The sequence below is a fragment of the Nycticebus coucang genome, chromosome 2 (genome assembly GCF_027406575.1).
Source record: "Nycticebus coucang isolate mNycCou1 chromosome 2, mNycCou1.pri, whole genome shotgun sequence".
Taxonomy (NCBI): domain Eukaryota; kingdom Metazoa; phylum Chordata; class Mammalia; order Primates; family Lorisidae; genus Nycticebus; species Nycticebus coucang.
Genome location: NC_069781.1, coordinates 117,142,274 through 117,168,922, shown reverse-complemented (window position 1 = coordinate 117,168,922; position 26,649 = coordinate 117,142,274). Strand labels below are relative to the sequence as shown.

At 51.6% G+C, this 26,649-nt stretch overlaps 1 protein-coding gene across 1 annotated transcript; it reads right to left on the bottom strand.

The window, feature by feature from the left end:
• Positions 1-21: 21 nt before the first annotated feature.
• On the bottom strand, positions 22-25,928 carry ATP8B3 (ATPase phospholipid transporting 8B3). Its single transcript, XM_053608794.1, has 28 exons — positions 25,830-25,928; positions 24,412-24,473; positions 23,855-23,946; positions 23,197-23,310; positions 22,257-22,355; positions 22,101-22,162; positions 21,608-21,680; positions 21,413-21,483; positions 20,881-20,963; positions 19,019-19,177; positions 18,084-18,172; positions 16,071-16,261; positions 15,753-15,961; positions 15,498-15,526; positions 15,255-15,411; positions 14,598-14,786; positions 14,397-14,509; positions 12,013-12,177; positions 11,772-11,883; positions 10,877-10,952; positions 10,530-10,641; positions 9,908-10,274; positions 9,584-9,807; positions 4,797-4,880; positions 3,542-3,781; positions 3,241-3,379; positions 2,876-3,003; positions 22-1,050 (listed from the first exon to the last, which is right to left on the bottom strand). The coding sequence occupies exons 2-28, from the start codon at positions 24,461-24,463 to the stop codon at positions 22-24; spliced, it is 4,458 nt and encodes a 1,485-aa protein (XP_053464769.1). The 5' UTR covers positions 24,464-24,473; positions 25,830-25,928.
• Positions 25,929-26,649: the final 721 nt, after the last annotated feature.

The window sequence follows — 26,649 nt, the reverse complement described above, 5'->3', positions numbered from 1 at the left end:
TGAGCCTAAAGAAGCCCCGGGTCAGATGGACCCTGGTTTATTAGACAAAGAAAAAGATGTGGTGCCCTTGTCATTGGAGGAAGGCCTCCTGTTGGCTGCTTGAGAATTATAGGGCAATGACTGCTCCTCTGGGGGCAGGGATAGCTCCTCCACCAAATCAGGTGACAACTGCTGCTCGATAGGCACCGGCAGCCACTCCATGGGTGATGGCTGCCTCTCTGTGGGAAAGGGCTCCACCTCCATGGGCTGCTCTTCCACAGACGATTCTTCTGTATTTGGTAGAATCTTCACCACTGATGTGTGGGTCTTGCTGGGAAGTGACACTATCCCTTCCTTAGGGGCGTGTGGCTTCTCTTGTGAGACATATGGCTGGCTCTTCCAGAATGAAGTCCTCCCAGATGATAACATCTCCTCTGAGGATTCTTGTTGGCTGTCCAAAGCTGGCTGGCCTGAAGGCAAAGGGTGTGGCTGGCACTCAGGAGGGCCCAGCTGGTTTTCTCTGGGCAATGGTGGCTTCTTCTGAAAAGAAGGTGTCCTCTCTTTGGTTGATGGCAGATTCTCAAAAAGAGATGGATTCTGCTTGGGGAGGGAGAGGCTCTCCTGTGCCACCTGAAAGTTCTGGAAAGACCCAGATGGTTTGTTTATGCTACTGGGCAACCTTTTGGTAGAAGAAAGTTGGTTTTCTGAAGAAAGAGGGGATTGCCTGTCCACAGAGAAGGATGAGTTCACTGTGGAAGATTGATGCATGTCCTCAGAGGACAACTTCCCCTGGTGATGGTGCTTCAGCTTCCCTAAGAATGATACCCTCCTGAAATGCCAGGATGCATTCAAGGGCAGCTCTTGAACAGATGGCACTGGAGAATCAGGTATCACCTCACTGCTGACCTCTGGTGGCCTCCGAAGAATTGTGCCCTGAGTGATGAGGTCTGCATAGCCCTCACGGTGGGAGAAGGCATAGCTGGAACGCCGGCTTCTTGTCATTCGCTGTAAATGAGGTATGGGCTCCACAGTGGTAATCTCCTCAGTTGGGGCCTCCTCCTCCTTCTCTTCCTCCTCCTGAAAAGTGAAGCAGGAGGGGGAGAGTATGGTCACCAAGCTCCCATACTTTGGTGATTGGTTTTATATTACCTGCCCACCAGTGGGGGCCAATTCAGAGCCAACTTCTTTCCTACCCAAGGTGAGCTAGAGTCCTCTCTGGATCAGCTAATCAGTCTTGCTCTGGGATTTAACTTTAGACCCGCTAATTATGTCCTGCTCTGAGAGCTATCTCTGGACCAGCCAATCAAAGTCTTTCCCTGAGAACTAACTCTGAACCAGGCACTCAAAATTCTTCTCGGAGACCTAATTCTGCACCAGCCATTAGCTGCCTTGGGTGCCTTCTGGTCATAAACCCAGGAAAGGTGAATCTGGGATAGCCATGTGTCTAGCCTGTGTGGTAGAAGGTGGCAGGAACTGGTGGCAGGTGTATGGCATGTTCTGGTCCTCCACTCCAGTCAAGCCTGGGACCTATCCCAGCTGCAACTTGTTTTTCCATGTTTGATTTATATGAGCTGGTAAATTCCCCCTTTTTATTGTAGTAAAATATACATTAACATAAAATTGACCATCTAAACCATTTTTCATGGCTCAGTGCTCCTAGCTCAGTGGTTAGGGCACCAGCCACATATACCAAGGCTGGCTGGTTCGAAGCTGGCCCGGGCCTGCCAAACAATGACAACTACAACAACAACAAAAAATAGCTGGGCATTATGGAGGGCGCCTGTAGTCCCAGCTACTTGGGAGGCTGAGGCAAGAGAATCACTTAAGCCCAACAATTTGAGGTTGCTGTGAGCTGTGACACCACGGCACTCTACCAAGGGCGACATAGTGAGACTCTGTCTCAAAATCAATCAATCATTGTTCAGTACACACTACAGCTTGGTGGCATTAAGCACATTCACACTGTTGTGTAACCATCACTACCCTCCATCTCCAGAACTTTCTCTCCTCCAAAACTGAAGCTGTGGCTCAGCACCCATAGCTCAGTGTTTAGGGCACCGGCCACACACATTGGGGCTGGCGGGTTCAAACCCGGCCCAGGCCTGCTAAACAACAATGACAACAACAATAAAATAGCTGAGCATTATGGCGGGTGCCTGTAGTCCCAGCTACTAGGGAGGCTGAGGCCAGAAAATCTCTTAAGCCCAAGACTTTGAGGTTGTTGTGAGCTGTGATGACACAGCTCTACCGAGGGTGACATAATGAGACTCTGTCTCAAAAAGAAAACAAAAAACTGAAACTCTGTCCCCATGAAATACTAATTCTCCACCCCCTCCCCAGCACCTGGCATCCACTATTCTATTCTCCTTTGCTATGATTTTGACTCCTCTAGGGACTTCCTAAAAGTAGAATCATAAAATATCTGTCATTTTGTGTCTGTCTTCTCTTACCTAGCATGATGTCATTGAGGTCCATCCATGTTGCATCCTAGAGCTCCCTTCCTTTTCATGACTGAGTGATATTCCAGTGTTTGGATGTACCACATTTATCCAAATTGTCCCTCAATGAACTCTTCAGTTATTTCTTAGTACCCCCTTTTGACTAAACCATTTCAAGGTTGTTTCTGTAACCTCAACCCTAAGCCTTAGATCATTCCTGGTAGAAATCTGATGATGTTAGCCTTCTGAGTGATCCCTGCTACTTTCCTTGAGGCATCTCGCCCCACCCCCAGGGCACTGGGTGTGCCTGGGGCTTTGTGCCCGTCTTCCTCCCCAGCCCAGTGCCTCCACGGGCCAGCAGAGGCTGAAGCACCTTGGAGTCTCTACTCCCAGCACTGGCTTCCCCACTATGGGATCCTGGGAATGTACAGAGTGGGGGGACCCCAGGCAAACCTCACCTTAGGGCGGGGCTTCTTGAGAGCTTGGTAAATGATTCGAAAGGCCAGGATGGGCAAGGTGTTCAGGGACACATTCAACAGGATGACAAGCAGGATGGAAGGGCAGGACAGCACATTTCTGTCAACAGCTGGGGATGGAGCAGGGTCACAGCAGAGCCTCGCCTTCCCTTCAGGCCCCCAGCAGATACCCCCAGACCACAGGACACCTTTGTGCTGGTTTCAAAAAAGGAACCCTTGCCCCGGGGGTTCTTTTGTGCAGCCACTGACTTTTGTGATCAACATGCAACCTGCACAGCTGCCTGTCCTCAGTGCAGGGACACCCATGTCAGGACCTCCTCATCCCCACCCTGACACTGTTAGCTCACACAGAAATGGGAATGTCTTCGGGGAGATCCTGTAGAGCCAGTTGCTCTGGGTAATGCAAGTCATGAGGCCGTAGAAGCTGAAGCTGAGGAGGATGGACAACACGCACAGCAAAGTCCAGTACCTGATGATTAGGATGACCTGGACCAAGAGGGAGGGTCTCAGCTGTAGGACTGGGGATCCTGAGGCCAGGAGTGAGTGAGGCTAGGACACCAAGCCTTTGGGGTTCAGGAAGGGTATCCACTGAGACCTCCAAAGCCAGGAGCCCTGGGGGGGACCTCAATTGGCAAGGACCCTGCCCACCTCCATGGTGATGGACAGCAGCCCTGACAGGGCCACAACCACCGAGAAGGACTGGTGGTCACTGAAGCTGGCAGGCCCTGCAGTGTCCTGGCTGATCCACAGGGTCATGAAGAAGTTGACTAGGGAGGTGACTGTGCCGTGGGCGATGGCTTGGAAGAAGACCCAATAATTGAAGAGCTCGTCCTTCTGCCCTGCCATGTATAGCTCAGGCATCTCCAGGCTCCTCTGGTCACTCACATCCTGGGGTGGGTATGGAGGGATAGCAGGATCTTGGCATAGGGTGGAGGTGGGGGCCCTATAGAGTTATGGACTCTGAGAGTCCTCAGAGTTCATGTCAATTAAAATAAAAATAAACTTGAAGAGTTCTGGAGACTGGTGGGCACCACTCAACCGTATGCGTGGGAATGGCTGAAAGGGTGGCAGGTGTGCTATTTGAACTCTCACCACCATTTAGAATTCTAGATAACATGAAATGACATAAAAAGCTGGTTCCTTTGTCACAGGTCTCCTTACTGGCCACGTGTGGCTGGTGGCTTCTATACTGGACTGTGTAGGTGTGGAATATTTCCATCTTTTGGGACATTCAACGGGACCCCAACCCCTTCACACTCCAGACCACTTAGCTGGGGCCTCTCGGGGCTGGGAGGGGGAGCAAACTTAGCAGGACAATTTCTTCTTTTCCTGGGGAAGGGGAGTAGAGACAGGGTTTCGGTCTGTTACCCAGGCAGGAGTGCAGTGGTGTCATCATAGCTCACTCCAGCCTCTAATTCCTGGGCTCAACTGTTCCTCCCACATCAGCCTCCTGAGTAGCTGAGACTACAGGCTCAAGTCACCATTCCCAACTAATATTTTTTATTTTTTCTAGAGATGGGATCTCACTATGTTGCCCAGGCTGGTCTCAAAGTCTTGGCCTCATGTGATCCTCCCACCTGGGCCTCTCAAAGTGCTGAGGTTACAAACTTGAGTCACCACATCTGGCCCAGGACTGCTTATCTGATGCTGTCTCCCCAGTGCCCAGCTGGATAGACAGAGGCACTGGGGCTTACTTGGCAAGAGGCCTCCTTCTGCTGACCCCAAGATCAGGCTGAGTTCTGGTGGAAGCAGGTACATGGTAGTGGGTGGGGAGAGGTGTGAACTGTCGTCCCGCGCCCCCCCCCACAAAGCCCTGCCTTTGGCTCTGGGGGAGGAGAGGCTGGCTGGGGCACAAATGGGAGGGCCAACCTGGAAGAAGGAGGCTGGGCCTCCACCTGCTCACCTGCTCGAAGAGCCCGATGTAGAGAACTGGGAGGGTGGTATACAGGAGGTTGAACAGGGCCAGGAACCAGCCTTCATACAGGGGCTGAATCGGGGAGAAGGAGGGGAACAGAGTCAGCCTGCAGATGCCCAGGGAGCCCCACTATACTGGCCAGGCACCGGAGGAAGATCTCAGGTGAGTTAGACAGTCACCTTACAATCACAGCTGGGGCTAAGACTGGGCTTGGGTTAAGTGATGCTTGACAAAGGCTGGAAGATAAAAGGCAGAGAGAAAAAAGCATGGTCTAATTCTTTTCAAATGGCACCTCTGAGTTTTTGTTTTAATTGGGTGACTTCAAGAAAGAGCTACAGAAGGAAAAACAGCTATAAAGAATGTGCTTCAGGGTGGCACCTGTGGCTCAAGGAGTAGGGTGCCAGCTCATATACTGGGGGTGGCAGGTTCAAACCCGGCCCTGGCCAAAAAAAAGGACAGTGCCTGTGACTCAAAGGAGTGGGGCACCAGCCCTCATATGCTAGAGGTGGCGGGTTCAAACCCAGCCCCCAGCCTCCATCTCCTGGGTTCACGTGATCCTCCTGCCTCAGCCTACCAAGTAGCCCAAGTAGCTAGGACTACAGGTGCAAGCCACCACATCCAGCTAATTTTTCTGTTTTTTATGGAAAAGGTGTCTCACTCTTGCTCAGGCTGGTCTCAAACCTCTGGTTATGACAGTTGGCCCTATTTCATTATTTAGAATACAGTTGGAAGAAACCCAAGGCTGACTACTTCAACTCCTCTCCCAGTGCACAGATTCAGCCCAGTTTTTAAAGAAAATTACTTCTGGTTTTGGTGCCTATAGGTCAGTGAGTAGGGCACCAGCCACATACACCAAGGCTGGTGGGTTCAAGCCCAGACCTGGCCTGCTAAACAGCCATGACAACTACAACCAAAAATAGCCAGGCATTGTGGTGGGCACCTGTAGTCCTGGTTACCTGGGAGGCTGAGGCAAAGAGAATAATTTAAGCCCGAGAGTTTGAGGTTGCTGTGAGCTTTGATGCCACATCACACCCCTGAGGGCAACATAGTGAAACTCTAGCTCAAAGGAAAAAAAAAAGACAATTACTTCTGGCCAGGTGCATTGGTTACACCTGTAATCCCAGCACTCTGGGAGGCCAAGGTAGGAAGATCACTTGAGATCAGGAGTTTGAGGTTGCTGTGAGCTAGGCTAAAGCCACGGTGCTCTAGCCTGGGGCAAAAGAGTGAGACTCCATCTCAAAACAAAATAAAAGAAAAAGAAGTAATAAAAATATGTACTTCAGTAGTCCCAGCTGCTCGGGAGGCTGAGGCAGGAGAATCGCGTAAGCCCAAGAGTTAAGAGGTTGCTGTGAGCCATGTGACGCCACGGCACTCTACCTGAGGGCGGTACAGTGAGACTCTGTCTCTACAAAAAAAAAAAAAAAAAAAAAAATATGTACTTCAATGCCAAAATCAGTATATGTTTATTCCAGGATTGAGCAAATAAGTAAAGATATTGTCGATAACAAAGATCACATCTCCCACTCGTGGAGAAAACAGCTACAAATAAGTATATGGAGAAGGCTAAACTCAGCCCTGGGCGGTGGGATTGGAATCAGAGGCATTGGTGCAAACACATGGTTTTTAATATACACACAGATAGATATATGATAAATAATAGATTATATAGACAGGCTGGGTGTGCTGACACAGCACTGTAATCCCAGCACTTTGGAAGCTGAGGTGGGAGGATGGCTTGAGCCTATGAGTCTGAGGCTGCAGTGTGCTATGTGATGTCACTGAGCTCCAGCCTGGGTGACAAAACAAGAACCTGTTTCTAAAAAAAAAAAAGATAGATTAGATACAGAGATATACATATAGACATATAGATGATAGATTGGGTACATAGAAATATAATCATGCACATAATGACATTTATTTCTTTTTTTTTTTTTTTGAGACAGTCTCACTATGTTGCCCTCAGTAGAGCTCTGTGGCGTCACAGCTCACAGCAAGCTCAAGCTCTTGGGCTTAAGCAATTCTCTTCCCTCAGCCTCCCAAGTAGCTGGGACTACAGGCGCCCGCCACAACGCCCAGCTATTTTGTTTCTGTTGTTGTTGTCATTGTTGTTTGGCAGGCCTGGGCTGAGTTCGAACCTGCCAGCCCCGGTGTATGTGGCTGGCACCCTAGCTGCTGAGCCACATAATGACATTTCAATCAAAACAAATCACAGAAATATGACAGTGGCCTCGTAAGATTAGAATATTGTATTTTTACTGCACATTTTCTTTCTTTTTTTAATTTTCCTTTTTTTTTTAATTTACTGAACATTTTCTATGTTTATTTTATTTATTTATTTTTTCTAACCACCTGCCAAGGAAACATTTTCTATGTTTAGATGCACAAATAATTTCCATTGTGCTATAATTGCTGTACTCAGCACAGTGATGTGCTGTACATGTTTGTAGTCTAGGAGCAATAGTAATAGGCTACACCATCCAGGTTTGTGCAAGTCCATTCTTTGATGTTTGCATAACAATGAAATGCCTAAGTTGCAGGTTTCCCAGTGCATTTGTTAGAATGTATCCCCATTGCAAAGTGATACATGACTGTAGGAATAGAAATATATGTGTGTCTACACATGGGTTAATATGTGTATATTTCCTAGATCTGCCTATAGAAAAGGTAACAGCATCCCTATAGCAATGAGCACATCAGGCACTCAGACTTGGGGTCTAATTACACCACTCCAGTGAAGAGAACCAGGGCTCCTTAAAGCAAATGGCTGATGCCAGGGCTGGGACAAGGTAAGTGGAAAATGAGCCTGGAATGTCGTGTGGCACAAGAAGGTAAGGCCATACTCAGAGAATAGCAGGTAAATGTCAAGAAGACAAAGCTGAGATAACTTGAAATACAGAAAATACAATATCCACAAGCCCATAGTGATATGAATGAATAATTAAATAAATGAATGGAGGGGAGAAGGAACAGTTCTTCCTGCAGAAGATTTCTAATTGGCTTGGTGCCCATAGCACAATGGTTACAGTGCCAGCCACATACACCCAGGCTGGTGGGTTTAAACCCAGCCCGGGTCAGCTAAACAACAATGACAACTGCAACAAAAAATAGCCAGGAGTTGTGGCCGTGTGCCTGTAGTCCCAGCTACTCGGGAGGTTGAGGCAAGAGAATGGCCTAAGCCCAGGAGTTGGAGGTTGCTGTGAGCTGTGACATCACAGCACTCTACTGAGAGCAATAAAATGAGACTCTGTCTCTAAAAAAATAACTAAATAACTAAATAATAAACAATAAAAAAATAAAGAGTTTAAGGCTGCTCTGAGCTGTGATACCATGGCATTCTACGAAGGGTAACATAGTGAGACTCTGTCTCAAAAAAAAAAAGAAAAGAATTCTAATTAATAAGTAGAGAAAAATTGAAAGCTTTCTGCTTTAATTTTGGGAACAAGATGAGGAAGCCCCCTTTTGCTGTTTGCTATTCAAATACTGGAAGTACTAGCCACTGCAATAAGGCAAGAACAAGAAATAAAGGGCATCCAAACTGGAAAAGAAAAAGTGAAACAACCTCTATTTTCAGATAATATGATCCTGTATGTAGGAAATCCCAAAAAATCCACAAGAAAGATAATAGAGCCAAAAATGAATTCAGCCAAGTCACAAGGTACAAGATCAACACATGAAAAAATCAGCTGTGTTTCTTTTTGTTTTAGATAGAAACTTACTCTGTCACTCTGGGTAGCATGCCATGGCATCATTGTAGCTCAAACTCTTGGGCTCAAACCATCCTCTTACCTCAGCCCACCAAGTAGCTGGGACTACAGGCACCCACCACAATGCCCAGATAATTTTTTTGTTTTTAATAGAGACAGGGTCTTGCTCTTGCTCAGGCTGGTTTTAAACTCCTGCACTCAAGCAATCCACCCACTTTGCCCTCCCAGAGTGCTAGGATTACAGGCATGTGTCACCATGCCTAGTCTCAACTGTGTTTTTGTACACTGGCGATAAACAATCCAAAAAGAAATTCAGAACACTATTCCATTTACAAAAGCATCTAAAGGAGAAAAATACCTAGAAATTAAAAAGTAAAACAGAAGGTGGCGCCTGTGGCTCAAAGGAGTAGGGCACCGGTCCCATATGCTGGAGGTGGCGGTTCAAACCCAGCCCCAGCCAAAAACTGCAAAAAAAAAAAAAAGTAAAACAGAAAATAATAGGTATTTCTTATGGGTGCTTCAGTGAAACTTTCTCTCACTTAAGCATGCGTATTAGTGATAGGGAGCTCATCCCCTCTCAAAGACACCTAATTCAAGACAGTTTCCTTACTGAAGAGAAAATCACTGCCCTATAACTCTTCTAAGGCACCAGAGAACACATTGAGGTTTTATCATGATAACATGGAGAGTCTTGAAGTCAGGGACCTATTGGCAACCAGTTCCCACAATGTTACTTTCTCTGGGGTTCAAGTTCTGTTGTCTTGACTGTCTCCCTGAGGAGCTTTGTTTGAAGCACTCATCCTTATTTCAAAGCTCTCATTGGCCAAATATCCCTGAAAATGCTGCACCAATAGCTGGGCAGGTACCATTACCTCCTTTTATCTGGGCTTTATACTTCTACGAACGTGGCCTCCTCAAAGGCTGCAGTGCTGTGTGACATGGAGCAAGCCCTGCCTAGTGAGGACCCCTGAGTTCTGAGTATACGTGATACTCCTGGCAGCTACAGGAGGAACACTGCATCCCCACAGGACTGCTCTCCCCAGTGGGGCAGCGGTGGCTGGGAAAGCTCACCTGGGCACTGAAGCCATTGTAGAAGGAGAACCAGATCTGAACCATCATGCTGGCCAGCGTCTTGTAGAAGAAGTAGCGCAGGAATTTGCAGACCCGCATGTAAGACCAACGTCCATGCACCAGCAACAGCCGCTGCAGGAAGCAGAACTGGGCCAGCACATAGTCACTGTTGTGCACTGCCTGCATGCCCTCCTGACCTGCCAGTCCCACGCCGATGTCTGCAGCTTCAAGACACATGTGGCCACTCAGCCCCTAGCCACCCCGGGAAGCTACCCCGGCCTCCCCCAGCCCTGCCACCCACCACCCACACCACCTGCCACCCACTCTTGATCATGTTGACGTCATTGGCACCATCCCCGATGGCCAGGGTCACTGCTTGCTGGTATTTCTTGACCAGCGCCACAATCAAGGCCTTTTGCTTGGGCGTCACCCGACAGCAGATGACAGCCTGGCATCTTGAGGCCAGGTCCACGAAGGCCCGCTCACGCCACACCTCGGGGCTCTCTTGGGTTTTTGATTTGTTGGACTTGGATTGAGTCAACTGGGTTCCGAAAGTCCTCCACAGCATGGATATCTGCCTGGCCCGTAGGACATCCCTTATGCCTTCACCAGGCTCTTGTCGAGACTCATCTGTATTCTTGTTCTTGATCAGTGCACGGGGCTCTTTGCGCAAAGACAGCAGCACCTGGTCCTAGCCAGCAGGGAATAGGGCTGTGTCATTCTGACAGCACCATCTCCATCACCAACCCCCTCAGGCTGGCCTCCTGTCTCTTCCCCAGGTCAGGCTTGCCCATGTCTGTCACCCACTCTAGCCCCTCTGAGTCCAGTCTCTCCACATTATCATTTTCCCAACAGTCCTCCTCCCAACCCAGGGCCCTTTGGGCCCCACCCCACCTCTAGTCACCCAATTCTTCCAGCCCCTCCTCTAACCTGAGCTGAAACTAACCAAGAAGTCCCCATTGATGACCATGGCCACATTCATTTGTGGCAGGGACTTCAGAAAGCTGTTCTTGGTCAACAGGTTATTGTTGCACTCTGAGTAGTCCTCCAGGATCCGGCTGGGGGTGCTCGCAAGGGTCAGCAAGGCTAGAGGGTGCGGCCTGCTTTCTACCCTGCCCCCTTCCCTCCCCCAAGGTGCTTCAGGTTCCCCCTCTATCAAGTGACCTCTGAGTAGAGGCAGAGAGGCCCATCAGAAGCCAGCCAAGTTGTGGCAGAGGGTGTTCTTCCAATCCCCAGGTGCCCCCAGATCCTTGTCCCTCCCACTTGCTGGCCCCCCATCCCCCCATCTCTTACAGTATCTCCTTCTCCTCCAGGATGAGCATGTTCTCTGTCAGCAGCTGGCAGGCAAAGCTGATGTTCACTGCCGTCTCTGCAAACAAACTAGGCTCAGTGCCTACTTGGCCCTACCAATCCCAGCAGCATGCTCCACCCTTGGGCTATAGTGATTGGTTCAGAGAAGGGTATGTAAACTGGGCTGTCCATTAAGAGCCAGCCCTCAGATTTAGGCTGCAGTTCTAAGCAAGAGCTGCTCCCTCTCCACTGGCTGCTGAGGAATGTGAGTCAGAGAGGCCGGGATCGTTGGGTGTATCATGCCTAGGGCTTATGGAAATAACTTAATTTTCTTTTAAAATCAGAAGGGAAAAATAGTGAATATAATTCAGCCTGGACATTTGCTCTTATATAGTCAGAAAAATGGCATTGTTAATACAGGGTGGTCATAAAGTTCGTATGCAATTTAAACAGTTGTAGCTATTTAAATGGGGCCTTGCATTCCATGGCAGAAGAGAATTAGGGCTCCAAAGGCACAGGACCTGAAGTTCCCATCCCAGCTTTGCCCTTAAGTGACTAGACCACGTCAGGCAGGTGCCCCAAGCCTCTGAGTCCTATTGAGCCCATTTGTCACACCAGGGTAATAAGGGGTCCACTTTGCAGGGTTGCTATAAGGGTGAAGCTCTCACCAGGTACTCTGCATGGCCCCTGGCCCCCAGGAAGTACCCTGAGCATTGCAATGTTTTTAATCACTCCTGTTTCTCCTTTTCCCCAGGACAGCATGGAAGGCAATGAATGTTTAACTCAAACAAATGAGACCAGCTGACAGCTGGACTTTGGACAAGTTATATGATCTGAACTGGGGGAGTGCAGCTTGACTGGTGACTCAGCGGCTGCTGAGAGCCACTCTGGGACCCACCTTGCTTGTCCCCTGTGAGCACCCATATTTTGATGTTCCCCTTCTTGAGACACTTGATGGTATCAGGGATGCCGTCCTGCAGTTTGTCCTCGATGGCTGTGGCTCCCAGCAGCTGGTGGGGGGTGAGTGGCAGTGGGGGAGGGCCGGGGAGAGACGGAGCAGGGACCTGGCTCCCTGGCAGGGCTGGGAAATCCCAGGTCCCAACTGCTATTCCACCCCCCTCCCCAGCATATCTGCCCACCTGGAGGTCCTGCTCCATCTCCTCATATAGCTCTTGCAGGGCCTGTGCCCGGTCCTGCAGCAAGATGCTGGCATCCTTGTGCCGGCGCTGCCACTCCTCATAGATGTCCTTGTCCACCTCCTTGTAGGCCAGGCACAGCGTCCGGAGGGTCTCTTTCGCAAAGGCCTGGGGACCGGCCAGGCAGGACCTGTTGCCACCTGTCTCTTCTACCCTCCCATGCTCAGCTATTCCCCCTCCCCGACCAACAGGCTGCCTGTCATCCTCCCACCTCCCCACAGCAGCCAGAGGGGCTCAGAAAACCAGCATGGGACCCCAACTCCACACCTGGACATGCTCAGCTCGCTTTTGCTTCCAGACTTTTGCATAGGCCTTTCTCCTGCCAGAAACACTCTCACTACGATTTGCATGGTAAACTCTAACTATTCCCCCATGATTCTCTGGGCAGCCCACCCAACTGGACCCCAGTCAGGGCTCCCCCAGCCCCAGGCCCCTCCCTCTAACCCTTGCTTAGTAGAATCTCTGCACTTCACTCTTTACCTGTGTCACCCAGGGTTGAGTGCAGTGGTACAATCATAGTTCACTACAGCTTTGGATTCCTAGGCTCAAGTATTCCTTTTACCTCAGCCTCCCAAGTAACTGAGACTACAGGTGTGAGCCACCATGCCCATATACTTTTTTTTTTTTTTGCAGTTTTTGGCCAGGGTCGGGTTTTTGAACCTGCCACCTCCGGCGTATGGGGCTGGCGCCCTACTCCTTGAGCCACAGGTGCTGCTCTGCCCATATACTTTTTTTTAAATTTTTGTGGAGTCGACATTTCACTATGTTCCCCAGGCCATCTCAAGCAAGCCTCCTGCCTTGGCCTCCCAGAGTGCTGGGAATAGAGATGTGACCCACAATGCTGGCCACCTACCTTATTTTTCAAGGGCTGGGCTGGGGTTGAGGCCTCCGTGGGGAAGGGAATAGGAAGGATCCTTTGGGGCTTACCCCAAGGGTGGGTAAGCCACACCTGAGAGCTTGGTGGTCTCCAAGGAAAGTACTTATGAGGTTCCTTTCTTCCCCCTCCCATCCCAAAGTTTCTGCCCCAAGGAGGTCTTACTTTTATTCTTTTTTTTTTTTTTTTGTAGAGACAGAGTCTCACTTTATGGCCCTCGGTAGAGTGCCGTGGCCTCACACAGCTCACAGCAACCTCCAACTCCTGGGCTTAAGCGATTCTCTTGCCTCAGCCTCCCGAGTAGCTCTTACTTTTATTCTTGATGGGGGGGTGGGTCCAAGAGGTTGGGCTTGGATGCCATAGAGGGTATCCTGAGCATTGGGAGCTCCTGAAAGGCCTTTACTCTTCTCGTGACTTAGTTTACCCATCTAATCCTTGGGGTGATTGATCCAAGCCATCTTGCTGAGCTCCTGGGCTAGATCATTATTCTGACTGCACTTCTGGTTCTGGGTCAAAGACTGGATGCCTGGCTGCCCCCACACCATGGTAGGGCAGGGAATTCACGGAGGTCTTAAGTGAAGGGCCACAAGGCATTCTTTCCCTACCCTGCCCATGGGCCCCTGTTCCCTCTGGCCCTGTAGAGTCAGGGCTGGGCCAGAGTAAGAAAGATGGGGGTGGGACAGACCTAGGTTAGGGGGACAGGGTAGGAGAGGCCCCCTGAAAGTGGGTACCTTGTGGGCGAGCCTTGAGAACCAAAAGGTTCTGAATGACAAAGCTCTGGACAGGCATTCCAAACACAGGGAAGAGCATGTGCAAAGGCTCCAATGTATCACTTGAGCATGGGGGAAATTGCAAGGCAGACATTGGACTGGAAAGTCCCCTGGGGGACAAGGAGAGGCAAGTTAGAGAGGTCAGCAGGAGATAGACAGCCTTGAAGATTGATCTAAAGAGTTTGGGCTTCATCCACAGAGAGAAAAGGTTTAGAATAGAGAGGACTGAATGTATCCTGAAACCCAGTCTAGGGCCAAAGCGTAACCACAGGGTGTCCTTGTGTGAATTAGAAAAAGACACCCTCTCAAAAAAAAAAAGAAAAAGAAAAAGACACCCTCTCTGGGCAGGTATACTTTGGAGTTTAGCCCTCTTCCCCTGTTTCCCCGAAAATAAGACAGTGTCTTATTTTAAGGTGTGCTCCCAAAGATACGCTAGGTCTTATTTTCAGGGGACATCTTATCTTTCCTGTAAGTAGGTCTTATTTTCGGAGGATGTCTTATTTTTGGGGAAACGGGGTATGTTTGTGTTGGGGGGTGGAGAAGATGCTTTGTGCAATGTACAACCTACCCAACTGTACATGGCTTCCCCCAGGTGCCTGTAGCCATTTCTCTGTACACTCTCCTCCCTCCACAGCCCTGCCCTGTCCCTGTCCATATATGTTCCTCACTGCCAAGGGACTCACAGCCAAGGCCTCCTCTGTGGCAAGCTCGGATACATCTCTCTTGTGCAAGCGATCCAAGATGACAGTGTCAGCACCCTTGGTGTAGAGGCAGATGGTGCCCTCCGGTTTTCGGACTATAGGAGGAAAGATACAGCTGTCCACACACACTCCCCTCTGTCTACCCTTACCTTGAGAGTTAGGCTATGGGCAGCCAGGGCTCACCCAGCACTGACATCCGCTTGCGTATGCTGTTGAAGTCCATCATGGCCAGAACCTGGTAGACCTGCTCCTCCCCCAGCTCCATCAGCGTGATGGTGTCCTGGGTACGCGACATGAACACGTAGCCGAAGTTCCGGGCCGCCGTGACCAGTGCCTCCTCATCTGGGGAAGCCGCCTGGTACAACAGCTGGTCTAGTGGGGGAGGGGACCATTGGGGTATAGGAGGCATACATTTGCAGAGGTCTGGCCACACGTGGGCCCTTTTGGGGTCTCATGATGGGGCCCACCTCCACTCCACAGTGCAGGGAAAGAAACTGGCAGGTGCTTACAAATGTTTAAGGGACAGTGGTCTCTAGGACCTGCACAATCTCTAAGCAAAATAGAGGGAGGTGGGCACTTAGGTCCCAGTCTAGATGACCTCCCCACTCAACAGCAGATTCCTCAAGCTTAAGAACATCTCTGGAAATCCTTTAGCCTTGATGATGACACATGCTTCCTCCAATCCCAATACTAAGCAATCCCTTGGTTTGGCTTCTGGCCTGGACACCCTCAAGGTGGGGCCTGGGACAAAGGCCTGAGTGTCCTCTAAGCCCAGTGGAAAAGCTCTGAGCCCAGGGACCCCTGAGAAGGAGGAGAGGTGGGGGTAGCCACAGCGCTCACTGTCTTTCTCCTGCACCATCACAGTGTGGCAGATGGCAAGCACGCGCCAGAACTCTTGCACCACCTTGTCTTTTCTGGCTCGTACGATGTACAGCAGTTTCTTGTTGTGGAAAAGCAACTTCCCATCAGCAAATTTGTTCCAAAAGTAGGGGTTCTCCTGGGGGTGGTGGGGGCACAGGTAGCTATGAGTGGCTCACTGACCATCCCTCCTGTCTTCTGGCACTGCAGGGAGGCAGCGCTTACCTTAAGGGTCCTTTCCTCTGCGTCTGGACCTGAGGAAAGACCCTGTTTCAGGTCCTAGCTTTCCAGGACCATCTTGGGGATGGGGGTCCCATATTCCCTGCCCTTGGACACCCAGCCCCCACTTAAACAGAATGAGGGTCCCCTGAGTACCAGCTCCCAGCTCAGGCATCAGGGCGCTCCCAGACCCCTGGGTGAACCTGGTGAAGAAGGGGACCCTGATGGTGGGGCAGGGTTGGAGGCAGGGTGGGGCTCTACCATAGATGCAGCCACTTATGCAGCACTTCTTGAAGGTCATGACATTCTGTGTGAGCGTGCCTGTCTTGTCGGAGAAGATGTACTGCACCTGGCCCAACTCATCGTTGAGGCTGGTACTGCGGGCCTTAGCAGGGATATCCTGTGGCTCATAGTACATCTGCTTGTCCCAGTTAATGAAGATGCTGTTTCCCAGGTAGATAAATTCAGCTCTGCAAATGCACTTGGGGTCACACCCCGGCTCTGCCTGCTGATCATAGGCCTCCCCTTGACCCACCTGAGGAATGGGCATGCCTGCAGGAGAGGCTGCCAGGGACTCACAGGATGAACATGGCCATCGGTACCATGACACTGAGCAGGATAAGGAAGCCCCAGAAGATGAAGAAGGACTCGAGGACCACGCTGCCCCTTTGTGGTGTCCACACGTAGTAGTGCCTATCTCTGAATTCTTTGAAGGAGAAACCGAAGCTCACAGCCAAGGCCATAGCGATGACCACCAGGAACAGGAAGATCTGCCAGGTGATGGGAGGGGCGAGGGTGTGGAGAGCCTGGGGGCACTGAGATGCCACAGAGACACCCAGTAGGACATGCTCAGAGATGGGCAGGGCCCCCAACTCTGCATCAGGGGAGATGAGGAGAAAGCAGACAACCCAAGGGCAGGGGAACTTATAGAGTTTTTGCCAAGGTTTTATAGCTGATTTCTTTTTTTTTTCCTTTGAAGACAGATCTCACTCTGTCACCTAGGCTATGCTGCAGTGGCATAATCATAGCCCACTGTAGCTCCAACTCGGGCTCAAGCAATCCTCTTGCCTCAGCCTTCAAGTAGCTGGGACTTCAGACATGCAACACCATTCCAGGTTAATTTTTAATTCTTTGGAGAGATGGAGTCTTGCTTTTTCCTAGGCTGGTCTCAAACTCTTGGCTTCAAGCAATCCTCCCAACTCGGCCTCCCAAAGTACTAGGATTACAGGTGTGAGCCATAGTACCCAGCCTGTGGTTGATTCTTTTTTATTATAGTAACTTCTTTTTTTTTTTTTTTTTTTTTTAATTTGGCCGGGGCTGGGTTTGAACCCGCCACCTCCGGCATATGGGACCGGCGCCCTACCCGCTGAGCCACAGGCGCCGCCCTATAGTAACTTCTTAAAAGATACAGCTGATTGGTCAAAAGTTAATAGTTAATGATTGTTAAACATTTCAGTAGAGAGTAGGTAAGCACCTTATTTCCTATAGGCTTGAAAAATATCAGGACCAGAATTTATTTTATTTTATTTTTTATTTTATTTTGTGACAGTCTCACTACGTTGCCCTTAGTAGAGTGCCATGGCATCACGCTCACAGCAACCTCAAACTTTTGGGCTTAAGTGATTCTCTTGCCTCAGCCTCCCAAGTAGCTGGGACTACGGGCACCCACCACAAGGCCTGGCTATGATTTTTTGTTGTTGTCATAGTTGTCATTGTTGTTCAGCAGGCCAGGGCCAGGTTCGAACCCACCAGCCCCAATGTATGTGGCCGGTGCCCTAACCACTGAGCTATGGGTACCAAGCCACCAAAATTTATTTTATATTACATAATACAGGCCAGGTGGCTTATACCTGCAATCCCAGCACTTTTGGAGAACCAGGTAGGAGGATTACTTGAGGCCAGGACTTTAGGACCATCCTGGGCAACATAGCAGGATCTTGTGTGTACAAAAAAAAAAAATCTTAAAAAAATTAGCCAGGCATGGTGGCATACACCTGTAGTCCAGCTACTCAGGAGACTAAGGTAGGAGAATCATTTGAGCCTAGGAGTCAAGTGCAAAACTGCAGTGAGCTATGATCACACCACTACACTCCAAACTTGGCAACAAAGAGAGACCATATCTCAAAAAAATTTTTTGTAGTTGTTATTTTAACAAAAGATTCTGGGTGGCGCCTGTAGCTCAAGCGGCTAAGGCACCAGCCACATACACCAGAGCTGGCAGGTTCGAATCCCAGGCCTGCCAAACAATGACAACTACAACCAAAAAATAGCTGGGTATTGTGGTGGGCACCTGTAGTCCCAGCTACTTGGGAGGCTGAGGCAAAAGAATCGCTTAAGCCCAGGAGTTTGAGGCTGCTATGAACTGTGACAACATGGCACTCTACCCAGGACAATAGCTTGAGGCTCCATCTCAAAAAAAAAAAAAAGATTCTCTGGTCCAAACACCTGTTCATAGGATCCTATGTTGCAAGTTTAACAGAAGAGGGAAACTGAGGTCTAGATCATGACAGCCAGAGTTTCTGTATGTTGAGTGGGGTCCTTCCTTGCACCTCCTCTGTGGCACCCAAGGAAGGGCACTCATTGGCAACTCACCAAGATCACCAGCCTGTTCATCAGGCGGTCTAGCTTGGTTCTCTTCAAATGGATCTTGCCACAGTTCTTCATAATCTTTGTGTCAAAACCTATGGAATTTGCAACCATCTGTCCACACATCCACCCACTCATCCACCTGTCTATCCTCCTATCCATCCATCCATCCACCATCCACTCATCCATCCATCCACTCCCTAACTCATCCATCCACCTACCAATCTATCCATCTGCCTTCCATCCATTCATTTATCCACCCATCTATCCATCCACCCATCTTCCATCCATCTTCCATTCACCCATCTACCCACCCACTCAACCACCTTTGATCCATCCACCTACCCACTCATCCATTCACCCAATATCCCATCCATCCACTTACACATCCATCCATCCACTCCTCCACGCACCCACCCAGTCATCCACCCATCTATCCACCCATCCATCCATCTACTTACCCACCCACCCATCCTTCCATCTACACATAAGCACTCCATTTTGTTCCAGCCAGAACAAAGGTGCTGGCTCAACATGTCCTTTTTTTTTTGAGGCAGAGTTTCACTTTGTCGCCCTTGGTAGAGTGCTGTGGTATCATAGCTTGCAGCAACCTCAGACTCTTGGGTTTAAGCAATTCTCTTGCCTCAGCCTCCCAAGTAGCTGGGACTATAGATGCCCACCACAACACCCAGCTATTTTTTAGAGATGGGGCGGGTGTCTCGCACTTGCTCGCCGGTATGGAACCTGCGAGCACAGGCAATCCACCCACCTGGCCTAAAATGTCCATTTTAACAGTCTCAGAACCAAGGACCCAGAGACATCAAGCCAGGAAACCCATATTACCAGGCAGATCTGCAGCAGCCTGGCCTGTGTCTGCGGCTTCTCATCCCCCCACCCCACCCTGATCAGCTCCCATTCCAGGGGCCCTAGAGACACCATACCAGCATAGATGACCATTCCGTAACATGTGTCAGTGTTGCGGATCTTGGAGCCACGGAGAAGGAGGTTGCCAATGTCCAGGGGGTAGGTATTTTCACCCCATTCCAGGCACCCCACAAAGTGGTGCATTCTGCTGTTGGGCTCCTCACACATCACCCTGCCTGTGGGCAGCAAGGTGGCCAGTGCACCAGTGGCATGGCTGAGTTCCCTGCCAACCCTCCCCAATCAGTGCCCACAGGAACATTCCTGTCACCCTCCAGCCCCAGAAACCTGAAGTGGGGCCCTGTTCCTTCTACCCTGACTCACACTTCCCTTATCCTCCAGCCAGATGATCCCCCCAACCCCATTCCTTGTGGTTCTGGTGCTAGGATGTGGCAAGATCTCTATTGGTGGATTGGTCATTAATGTCTGTGAGCTTCATGAGAGCAGAGGCCAGCCTTGTCTTGGCTGCACTGTGACTGAAGGGTGCAGCCCAGCATCTAGTACATGGTAGGTACTCAATAAATGTGTGAAGTAGGAAAGACAGAAAGGACACCCACATGGGGCATGGGCTTGTCTGGCAGCTTGCTGCTATTATCCATGGTCACCTGTTCCTCGACACCTTGCAACAAGGAATTGTCAGCCTCACTTCTATTTGAGGAACCAGGCTCAGGTTACAAAGACCAGCCGAGGGCAGTATTCACTGAGGGTCAGTATTACAGTGGGGTATGAGCTGGGACCCTAGAAGGAGGGACCACATGGTTCTTGAACGATCTTCATCTGCTTGCCTTAGGAATTTGGAATCTGACTTAGTCCTGAATGTAGGAATCAGAGACATCTAAGCTAGAATGGATGGAGTGCAGAGGAAATGCAGGGCAAGCCCATGCTGCTTGTCACTGCTATGACCCTTGGTCTCCTTCTCTAAAAAATGGGGTTATGCCCTGCAGGAATGCTGAAGCAGCTGGACCAGGTCAGGGTTCACAGAAAGCCTCCTTGCCAAACACCCTGGGGTCTTCATGATCCAGTAGGAAGTGCCTCTCTCTCTGATCCTGTCTCCTCATGTCCTCATGGGGTCACATGGCAGGAAGGAGGGGAGAACCACTGGCCAAGTTCTAGGACTATCAGGACAGTTAGAAGAGAGGATAGGTATGCTTGCTCTCCATTGAAGCTAAGCCTTTTCCTAGACATCATGGGCAGTAAGGAAAAAAACTGTGTTTGGGCATCAGTCCCCTCTGCCCCCCAAAGAGTCTGCTTTTATTTTTATTATTTTTTTAAAGATATTTTTATTTGACAGCTTTTTTTTTTTTTTTTGCAGTTTTTGGCTGCAGCTGGGTTTGAACCTGCCACCTCCAGCACATGGGGCTGGCACCCTACCCCCTTGAGCCACAGGCTCCGCCCAAGATTCTGCTTTTAAATCAATTAGAGTAGCCTGCTTTTGCAACAAGACAAGGAAAAAGAACTGTTAACTTGCCTGTGCCATAAGACAGGAAAAAAAAACAAAATTGTATCACTATTTGCTGGCTGCAGCAAATAGTAACTGTATACACAATGTGTGAAAAACATGTCCAGGAGGAAAATAAGAAACTGCCAAAGGGTGGAGTAGAGATGGTGCCTGGTTTTTGCCAGCCTGTCCCACCACATGAATTGCTAGACTATGCCAGTGCACCCAGACTGCCTTTTTGATGAAATGATTAAATGATCAAAGGTATTTGTGTTACTGTTAAATGCAGCACAGTAAAATAAAGTGCTATATCATGTTTTGTAACAAAAATAACAACAACAAAATATCCCAGACTTTACCAGCTTTTTGCACTAATTCAAGGAATATGACATAGAAGCCCAGATGGGGTACATGAACAGCTACTCCTCCATCAGTGCTTCTCACCTTGGAAAGACGCCATCTTCCTTGTATTGGTCAACTTGTAGTGGGTGACCATCAGGGCCTGTCTGAACTTCAAGTTGGTCTCCCTGGAGACAGGGAAGGAAAGAAGGTGAAAAGAAAGGTGAGAGGGGAGGGGATAGGTGTCTCCCCAGACCAAAGAGCTCCTAGCCCCCTTCCAGAGTCATGCAAATATTTTCATTGAGCACCTACTATGTGTCAGCTGCCAACCAGAAGGCTGAGGCCCAGAGAGGGAGACAGCCTTGACACCGAGCACATTTGCCAATGGGCTAAGGATGGGGCCTTGGCCTTCCCACTCTCAGGCAAACAGTAAGGCCCTGCAGAAATCCTGGTGCATGGAAGGTGGGTCCCTTACTCTGGTTGATTCTCATCATCTCTGCTGGCTGGATGAATGACCCAAAGTATCTGAGAGGGAAGGGGTTAGACAGCTGCCTCTGAGGCAACTGGTAAAAGGGGGCTCCTCTGGGCTGTGTACCAAAGCCCCCCCCAGGCCCCCAGCAGTGCTGAGGCTCCTTACCCGTCGATGTCTGCTGTCTCCAAATAGCACAAACTGCTGGGCTCTGTGCTGGCCAGCAAGAGCAAGTCAGCCTAGGTAGGGAGGAGTATTGTGGGAAAGGGATGGACTATAAGCAGGAGAGGCTGGGCAGCCAACCCCAGGGGTAGGAGGGCACTCACACAGAGGGGAGTTCTGGGGCAGGTGATACCAGCTCACCGGCACGATGCTATCCCTGCTGAGACAGACTATATCTCCCACACACAGATCCTTCCATTTTTTCCAAACGAAGCTGCAGGGAGTGGAGGTGTGAGAGGAGGGCCTCCCTCTACCTCTTCCCTACTGAGCATGACCAGAAGGAATGGGTAGCAAGGGGCTGCAGCTGGGTGTAGGGGCACTTGGCTTCCCCAACCCCAGGCCTTTACTCCCAAGTCCCTCCCCACTTGGCAGCCTACAAAGCTAGCTCAGTTCTGGGCTTTCCCCAGGAAGCCTTCCTTGACTTCCCGCTTCCCTCCTCAGAGGTCCACACTCCTGCCCAGTGGCCTCCGGGGTCCTGTACCTGAGTCTTTTTCAGACTCTAAGCTCTGCCAGGATTAACAATCAGTGGCAGGCACCTAGTAAATGTAGACCTGGATTCCCCACCAGATTCAGCCAGGAGATGGAGAAGGTGTGGAAGGTGAGGGACCCTCTGCCCCAGGGCCACCAGTCTCACCTCTTCCCCATCAGGATCTGGCAGGGCCTGTTGTTGATGGCTTTGTCACTCCTATGCCGACCCTGAACCACGAAAGAGTGGGTCAGAGGGACCACTCTGCCTTTCCCACCCTGGCCCCATGCTCACACCCAAGGGGACTCCCCTGGCCCTACTCACAATGTCGTCCACTAGATCTCGGGTGGCACGGATGATGATGAGGCAGACCAGAGGGGCGAAGAGAGTGAACCACGGCAGTGTGGAGATCTCAGGAATGCTCTGCCATGGACAGGGGTGAGTCACACCAGTCACTAGCAGGGCTGCCTCCCTCCCTGTCCTTCTGGGTACTCCCCTGCCCACCTCCCCTGCCCTCCCACTCCCTGCTGCTCCCACCGCTGAGTCCCTCCCTTTGCTCAGAGCTTCTCCCCTAGCCTTGTCTCCCAGAACTCCTCATCATCCTTGCCCAGCTTTCCTCCTCCAGGGAGCCCTCCCCAAGTCCTCACCTCACTACTCCTCCATGTCATCCCTGAGGTCTGAGCTCCACTGTCACAGCCCAAGGCCCAGCCTCAGACCTCACACAGCAGGCACTGACTCATGCTTAATGACTGGATGTTGAGAGTGAGTGGGACCCTGGCCAGATGCCCATCCCCTGACGCTGCCTTGGATCCCTCCTGCTTCTGCACCCTCTGAGGTCTCCTCATTGGACAGAGGCTGGGGGGAGTTGTGTGGCCGGGACTTTGCAGGCTGAGGAGGGGCTGTGTCCTCCCACTCTCCTTTTCTGCTCAGCAGGTATCAGTGGAGCACAGAGAAGCTGCCCTCCTCTGGCCAAGTGATCCATCTAATCATTCAACATGTATTGAGCACCTCCTGTGTGCCAGGCAGTGGGGACCCAGAAATAAGGGTCCTCAGGGAGCTCCCAGGGTGTGGGGAGTGGGACACTGATGCATTCATCACACAGACAAATACATAAAGTTGCCTCAGGTCTATGGAGCAACACTACCAGGTGGTTGGGAGGGCTTCCTGGAGGAGGTAACATTCCTGTTATGGCTCCAGAGGAAGCCTGGACCAGGAGGGGAGCAGGGAGAAGAAGCAGAATGGTTGCAGCATTCGGACACCCCACCTGCAGGATGATGATCAGGAGGAAGTACTGGTTGGAAATGCGATGGAACTGCTCGTACAAGTTAAGCGGCAGGAAGGAGAAGAAGTTGTACTTAGCCGTGTGGATGACGTTTGTCTGCAATGAGAGCCGATAGCCACCTGGCATGGGGGCAGTGCCCAGGCCAAAGGGGTCCTGAGGTTGGCCCTGCCCCACTTTGGCCCCCACTGACTAAACATCTGCTGAGCCAAAGTTCATTGAGCACTTGCTGAATGCAAGGTCTGGAAGCCATGATTAATTATCTAATAAATGCAAGGCCTCAGGCCAACGTTTACTGAGTATCTGTTGGATGCAAGGACTGGAGCTGGCATTCATTGAGTCTCTTCTGAGTGCAAAGATTGGTGGAGCTGGGACCCCAAGGTGAGAGACCAGGAGGATTTGGGGTGGGGCCCTGATAGACACAATGTACTTTCCAGGTCATGCAGTCACTTACTTCAATGTGCGCTGGTATGGGGCAAAGGAGACGCACATAACACCCCCATACCAGAGATGAGGTGAGCAAGGCAGATGCTACAGTCCTCACCATTCAAATGACAATATGGAACAAATGCAAGCAAGGAAAAGCATGGGGCTCAGCCTGGCAGCTTTGGGGTGGGGGTGGAGCACCGGAGGGGCTGCCCACCTTATACTTCTCCTTCTCCCAGCACAGAAACACCTTCTTCTTGAACTGCGAGTGGTAGGCCCGGTTGTTGGCTTTTGCCTCCCAGGTGAATGCTGCAGCCAGGGCAGAGCCAGGCATCATTGCAGCATGAGGCCCAGGACAAACACACCTAATAATACCCCAGGGGAGGCTAATGGGGCCCAAGGGGACCCAGTTTGTGGCCAAATAAGTGGAGCTCATAAACAAACGAGGCACCTGCCTGGCTCCTGTACTGCGGTAAGTAGGTCTGAAGACTCCACCTCCCACCCAGCTGTGGGCCCCAGATGCAGAGAATAGGCCCTGAGAGACTCACTGATGTCCATTTGTTTTGCAAGACCACAAACCCAGCCTGGGCATCCCAGACCTTCCTGGGCTTTCCACCTCCATATCCTGAGTCCACCATTCAGCAATAGGGTTTGGGACCACTTGTAACTAAGTGAGAGCCCTAGGCAAGGCCCCTCATGGGGTCTGGGCGTGGTCTCCCCATCCCCTCCCATCTCCCTCCCATCCACATCCCACCCTAGGCCCAGGATGTGCACCTGTGTTCTTGTCACCATCTTCCAGATCTTCTCTGTAGGTAAGAGTGCCCATGCTGGTGGGGCTGTTGGGAGGAGGGCAGCAGGGAGATGGGCCCCAGGTCACATCAGTGGCCTCAGCCCTGGCTGGAGGGACATGGTCCACTCTACCCTCAAGGAGCTCACAGCCTGAGAATTGATCCTTTCAAATGTCGCCCTAACCCTCCCATGCCTCCACCCTGGGCTCTGAAGGCCCAGCCACTGGCTGCATGTCCTTCTCTGGATACCCTCAGGCCCAGAGAAGATTCCCAAACCTGCAACAGTACTGGCCACACCACCCTCTGGCCACTGCTCCTCACACTCAGTCCAGGCTCTCATTGCCCATCTCATCCTGGTTCTACTGCAGCCCTCCTGCCCTGCTCCCCACACAGCACCCACTTAAGTGCTCAGTCGACATTTTTATTAACTGACTGAATGAGCCCCTGGGTGAGATGTTTCATCTCAAAGCAAAGGATCTGAGGGGAAAGCTGCTCTGAGAGGTCTGTGGCCTAGGGGCTGCTTGAGTCCAGCCCAGCACAGGCAGACACCAAACCTAAAGAGCCTCAACCTTCTCCACTAACAGGTTCAGGAAGTTGAGTCTGGGTCTGCATCAGGGGACCCTGGTGCAGACCACCCCTAAAGGGCACCCTCCCAGCTGCCCAAATGACCCTAGGCCCTGACCAGCACTCTAGCACTGCCCTCCCGCCAAGCCCTTGCCCAAGCTGTTCCCTCAGCCAGGAGAGCCCTCCCTCATGCGTGGATGATCCCTCCTCACCCTTCAGGTCTCAGTTCGTACTTCCCAGACCGTCCAGTCTGGGCCCTGCGCCGCCTCTGGCGTTCCCCTCTGCCTGGGGTGTCCCCCATCCCAACTCTGACGACCTTCTGTCCTCTATTTCTTTCCCTGTCTTGGTTGCCTGCCGAACCCTGAACCTCCCCTCCGCAGGGTGTCTGAGTCATCAGTGTCCCAGGGGCCTAGAGGGGTAGGGCCTGGCTCAAGGCCAGCCCCAAGGGCTCTTGAAAGCCTAAGCGGGGCCCTTGCTCTGACTGATGAAGAAAAGTGGGAGAGGAAGGGGCGGGTGAGATCTGGGTGCGTGACAGGCAGACAGCGGGTGGAGGTGATGCTATGAAGGTCAGAATCCACCCAAGTTTATTCGGGGACAGAAACACACACGGTGGTTGCTTGCTTCCTCGCCACCCTCGGCTAACCAGAGCACCTACACAAGGACGCTCCGGACATACCGCGCCGTGCGGCCCAGGCTCTCAGTACCCCGACCGCGAGAACCGCTAGGGGGCTCTCTCTCCACCTCCTCTGCTCCCCACCCCCATCCCTGAGCCGGGGCGGAGCCCAGAGAGGGTGCGCGGGCGCCTGGGGACGCAGAGCAGTGGGAGCACCCGCAGCTCACCTGCGCGGGCCGGGGCGGGCAGGGCCGGGCTGCCTGCGGTGGGCCGCCGGCGTCCAGGGCGGCGGACGTGGTGGGGCTGTTGCCTGGCGCCAACCGGCTTGAAACGGGCGGCGCGGGGCCAGGGGCGGGGCCGGCGGGGCGGGGCCGCGGGTAGGGACTGGGGCTTGGGGAGGGGCCATGGTAGGGGCGGGTCCCATTGGATGGCCGCGGTCGATGCTGACGAGGCGTGGCTGGGCATCGGGGGTGGGGCCAAGGTAGAAGGAGAGGCAAAGAGGAGCATTGTAGAACATGCTAGGGTAGGACCGCACCTCGGTGCGAGCCCAAAGTAGGGGAGGAGCCCAGGGGAGCCTTGACAGACTGGCCAAGGTGGGGGCGGGACAAGATAGGGGCGGGTCCCAGCGGGCTGAGTGAGGCCCAAGCAGGCGGTGGGGAGGGCGGAGCTAAGCAAAGGAGGGACAAGGTAGAGAGTGGGGCTGAATGTGGTCTTGAGTACACTCAGGAAAGGAACCTTGGGGGCGGGGCCAGCTAAGAAAGTGGGACCTGACAGGGCCGTGTGAAGTGGGTCGAGTCTAAAGGTGAGGCCTGCAGGAAGTTGGGGTTGTCAGGTTACAGCTGGGATGGAGCCGTGGGCTGCAGTTGGGAGGTTCTTGTAAAAGCAGAGCCTGGGAAGGGTCTGGGCAGACCAGGAAGGGCCTTGCAGATTGGCTGGAGTTGAGATTGGCGGGGCCCATCTGGATAGAAGGGGAGGAAGGACAGGTAACCGCAGGTACAAGGGGCGAGGGGTGTATGTGTGGTCAGGGCACTTGGGTCCATCATTTAT

What these genes read in the sequence shown, in the direction of transcription:
- ATP8B3 (XM_053608794.1), bottom strand. Translation starts at nt 24,463, where the DNA reads ATGGGCACTCTTACCTACAGAGAAGATCTGGAAGATGGTGACAAGAAC. An exon ending in CGGAATGGTCATCTATGCTG is followed by an intron (nt 18,173 to 19,018) that starts GTATGGTGTCTC and finishes CAAATTCCATAG; the next exon opens with GTTTTGACACAAAGATTATG. An exon ending in AGATGGAGCAGGACCTCCAG is followed by an intron (nt 11,884 to 12,012) that starts GTGGGCAGATAT and finishes ACCCCCCACCAG; the next exon opens with CTGCTGGGAGCCACAGCCAT.